At 39.2% G+C, this 4,829-nt stretch overlaps 1 protein-coding gene across 1 annotated transcript; it reads right to left on the bottom strand.

Annotated features, from left to right (window-relative positions):
* Nucleotides 1-545: 545 nt before the first annotated feature.
* On the bottom strand, nt 546-1,781 carry LOC147451030 (uncharacterized). The gene is made up of 2 exons (XM_086520565.1): nt 1,557-1,781; nt 546-1,418 (listed from the first exon to the last, which is right to left on the bottom strand). Exons 1-2 carry the CDS (start codon nt 1,779-1,781, stop codon nt 546-548), a joined length of 1,098 nt encoding a protein of 365 aa, XP_086376691.1.
* Nucleotides 1,782-4,829: the final 3,048 nt, after the last annotated feature.

Here is a 4,829-nt window from a genome sequence, read left to right as displayed (position 1 = left end):
TAAAAACTCTTACAATATAATATGGGTTGCATCGAATAAGATCACCAAAAACATAGCTGAAACTCTTCCCCTCCACTGCGGTGGATCTTCAATAAAAAAATTCAATGTGTAAACCATTCTTCTTAAAGAATAGGTCACCTAGAAAAGAAAAAGAGAGATACCTTGAATAAATTCAGTGATATGACCCAATATGTACGATGCACTGCGTTGAGGATCCATTTGTGGAAAATACTTTGATCTAAGTGAAAGCCAATATGTCAATATTATACTTGATATTATGAATTTTCTAGTTGCAATACTTCCTTGAATACAATGTTTGGAGTATAGCATGACTCCGCTTGAGTGTCTTCAATGTTAACAACAATTCTCACAGCAGCTACACTTCGCACATGTGACATTGCAACATATAGTTGTCCATGAGAGAAGACTGATGATGCAAGATATAGACCAAGAATTTCCAATGTTTGTCCTTGTGCTTTGTTGATGGTCATTCCAAAAGCTAGCCTGACTGGAAATTGAAGACGCTTCATTTGGAATGGAAGTCCCTAATGAGTTCCGGCAACAAAATCTATCCTTGGGATAAAGACTCTATCTCCAATATTTGATCCCATTATTATCTCTGCCTCAATTACCTTGCGATTGAGCTGTTTGCATATCATTCTGGTTCGATTACATAATCCACGCCTTGGATCTAAATTCCGCAATAGCATGATAGGAGCATTTACTTTCAAGACCAAAGCATGAGGTAGAAAACCACCACCAAGTGTAAGGCTATTTAAGTATTCCACTGTATACAAACGTGTGTTTTCCTCAGACATGCAAATTGAATCTGCACTAAGATACTCTTTTGAGTCTCCATACATTTTTTGCAATGCATAGTCATTGATTGAATCAATCTCTTTGTTCCAAGGAGCAAGTATTGCTCGTTCTTTGAAAAAGCTTGCATGATCTTGTACACAATGCAAATCTCCATATATAAAGTTGAGAAGGTCTATCAAGCTATTAGTCGGAAGCATCATGTCTAAACATATTTCGACTCTTTGGTCTCCTCCATCATCCACATCCCCATTGCCAATGTCCAGCACCCAGTGTGAAACACTTTGTTGAAGCAAATTTGCTCCACATTCAAGTATACACATGTTTATGGTAAGCCTCACTGTCTTTGTATATTTCCATATATGAGAATGACAAAGTGAAGCATTTACAATGTCTGCACGACTACCTTTTCGTACAACTGGTAGTATTTGTCGAAAGTCACCTCCAAGCAAAAGAACTTTTCCACCAAACAAAGTGTCTTGCTGCGTAATATCCCTTAAGGATCTATCCGATGCCTCAAATGCATCTCGATGTGTCATGGGAGCCTCATCCCATATAATTAGAGCTGCTCTCCTTAGAACTTCAACAAGTTGACTATTTACCTTTATATTGCAAGTTGATTCAGAATGAAGCTCCTAAGGTATCTTAAACCTAGAATGAGCGGTTTTTCCATTACTCAAAAGCAAAGCTGCAATACCAGATGATGCACATGCAAGAGCAATTTCACATCTTCCTCGTACTTGTGACAGAAGCGCGTTATACAAATACGTTTTTCCTGAGCCACCGGGTCCATCTAAGAAGAATATATTTCCTGTATGTGTGTCAATAGCTTGTAGCACTTGGTGATAAGCATCTTGTTGATCTTCATTTAATGAACTCTCCATACGATCTGCTACATTACATTGCTCATCAACATTGAACATTGTCTCTTGAGCCATAGCACCAGTTCCAGTTAAACATGCCATTGTTGGGTCTATTTGCAGGCAACATATAATAAGAAAGCCTCTTGCCATGTTGTTGTAGGAAGCATTCTATGTGAAGAAAAGCTTCATTTTTGTCCACATAAGTCGTACACTTGCATTATGAATACACATCCTTAAAGCATAAACATAGTCCTCACAAAATTCGTTACAAAATCGGTCCCATAGAGCACTTGGATGTAGTGGCTTACAAAAGACCAATATGATTGCAAAGAGTTGTCTCAATTGCATTCCATTTTGAAAAAGAGAGGCCTCCTGGAGGCAAAGTAACCATTCTTCATCATCCTACAATAATCCTCTAGCTATACATGCCTCCTTATATGTAGCATAAAAGTGGCCATCATATGTCTGCAGGTCTTCAAAGCATTTACATCCCTTGCAAATATTCAGTAGCATTCACAGGTAATAAACTTCACCAGCAGTTGGGACAACATTATACATTCGTCCAATAGAAACTCCATGTTTTCTTGGAGACAATATCTTTTCTGTTTTATTCCAAACCCAAGCACTTTGAAAATCTGCATATGTGAGGCTATTTGCTTCTGGATAGTTTTGATTTGCAACAAACCATTCTGTCAAGGTAGTTTTTTTATTTTGCTCATTATTCAATAAGTCTGATATATCATCACAATCTTGGAATGTAACCATATTCTGTGATGGAAGGTGTACTTGGAGTCGTTGAATAGATGGCTTTTCATTGTGCATGTGTAATGGAAATGGCCTATGAATCTGAGAGTATCAGAATTAGGAAAGCCGGTGAAGCACTTTTAAGAGATTACTTTGTGAGAATAGCGGGTGAACTTAATTGATGGTAGCAACATAAGCATGGTACTTAGTTAACTTGGCATGAACAATACTTTTGCAAGAGAGAGAGTTTAGAGAATATGACAATAGTTGAGGACCGGATTCATATGGAGCCGGTCCCCCCTCCAATAGGCATTTGTATTATAGTTTCTCCCATCAAGAGAGACTTGGTACAGTACAATCTTTGTGTTTCTTGTGACCTTGGTGATGCAATGAAGATGGAAAGCTTCATGTATCACAAACATAACATAACATAAACTTGAAGAAAGCATTAACTATCCCAAGCCTCAGTCCCAAGGCCTCAAACACCTTCGAAGGTGGAGAGAGCTAGCCGGGAATGAGGATAGGGAAGAGGAAAAAGAAACATTCCATAGGAGAAAGAAGTAGTTCCTCACTTATCATTACTCTTCTTGCTAGCATACATAATAGCATAGTAATGGAGATGGAGAAGATGGCAAGCTTAAGCATTGAATCATGACTCTTGGTTGGATTTTCATTCCATATCCAAGAGTGTTGGTGTAGGCTTTCACTCTCACAAGCTTGGAGAAGGAGGTGGTGTTCCTCAACTTTCACCAAGTGAGAATGGTGTCTCCAATGAGTGTGTGTGATGGTGCATATCCCCCTAGCACCCCCCTTTCTTGCTTTGGGCAAAAAATCTACTTGCTACAAGCTCATTGGACCCCTCTCCCCTTAGCCAATCACATCCAGCATGCAGTCAAGCATATGGGTAGTCTTTTGACAAGTGTCCTCCTTACCCCTTAGAGAGAGAGAGCTTGAAAATATCTAGATATTTGTTAGGTGGAAGTAAAAGCTCATTGGACCCCTCTTTAGCCCAACCAATAGCATTCAAGCACCCATGTGGTTAAGCTTAGTGAGATTCTGACATGTGTCCCATGTGCTCTTTTAGAATTCCCCTAACTTTGAGATTTTTATGCATAGGAAGTTTCTCAAGCAACTTCCTCATTGAGTGAGTAGGTTCTCTTTTTGACTCAAGCATCTTACCCCCCATGCATAGGAAGCTTCTCAAGCAACTTCCTCATTAAATGTGACAAGTACCTCAAGTACCTTAGTCATCAAGCATGACAAGCACCTTAGGTGGACTTTCCACCTCAAGCACAGCCCTAGCTTGCCTAAGTTTAGGTTGGGTTCCCACCTCAAGCACAGCCCTAGATTTCCTAAGTTTAGATGGGGTTCCCACCTCAAGCACAGCCCTAGCTTGCCTAAGGTTCTCACCTCAAGCACAACCCTAGCTTGCTTAAGGTCATAAGGACTTTTAACACTAACCATTGGAGGTCTTTAATGAAGCTAACCCTAAGGTCTTTTAAGCTTCATTAGTTAACCTTGCTCTTTGGCAGACCATATCTCATTTGGGCCCCTTTACCATTGGCCCCGTGTTGAGATAGATCCATAAGCACATGTCTATATTCTAACCCTTGTTCCCGTTTATTATCCCATATTAAATGATCAGTTTAATATGAGAAAATCATTTGGGTTGGTTAGATATTAGATATTGGATGACATTAGCTCTCTCTTGAAATCATAGTCATCCTCGACTATGAGGTAAAAGAGATAAAGTCATAGCCATTAGTCAATTTGTTCTAGCGGGTAGAGGATCCCTTTTTACCCTATGACATCATTCCAAGACGGATGACTAATCCATTTGGTGCTTGGGAGACATAGCTAGCATGTCTTCTCTTTAGTTTATTTCATCCTCCCAAGTAGAGTGACAAATTCTACATGGTGTTTGAGAGATGTCGTCATCCCAAACATGATTCGTAGTATGCATACTACTTAAATTTGTGCACAATAAAGAGAGAATTAGTCTTATAAGACAAAAACATTAATCATTTGAAAGAAACATGTACATTTGGTTACTCTAATGTAGCATTGTAAGCGTTGACAAGGTTCATACTATCCTTAAGCTGGATTCCTTCCATCCATCTAGCATCTTCAAAAGGATAATTTTTGAACTTAATAAGATACCATCGGATAATCTTACCATGTTGTAGTACCTTGTCTTCATGCCGAAGAATAGCTTCGGGTTGTAGTACCTCTTCTTGATCTTCGATTTCGGGAGGGTCTTCAATATTGGTTCATTTGGAGGTCCTTTGTAGGGCTTGAGTAGGCTCACATGAAAAGCATTGTGTATGAGCCAATGGTTAGGTAACTTGAGTTGATAAGCTACCTCATTGATTGGCTTCAAAATTTGAAAAGGACCATAGTATCTTT

This window comes from Adiantum capillus-veneris, chromosome 9 (genome assembly GCF_014529385.1).
Source record: "Adiantum capillus-veneris isolate H3 chromosome 9, ASM1452938v2, whole genome shotgun sequence".
NCBI lineage: Eukaryota > Viridiplantae > Streptophyta > Polypodiopsida > Polypodiales > Pteridaceae > Adiantum > Adiantum capillus-veneris.
This window is presented reverse-complemented; position numbering and strand designations above follow the sequence as displayed.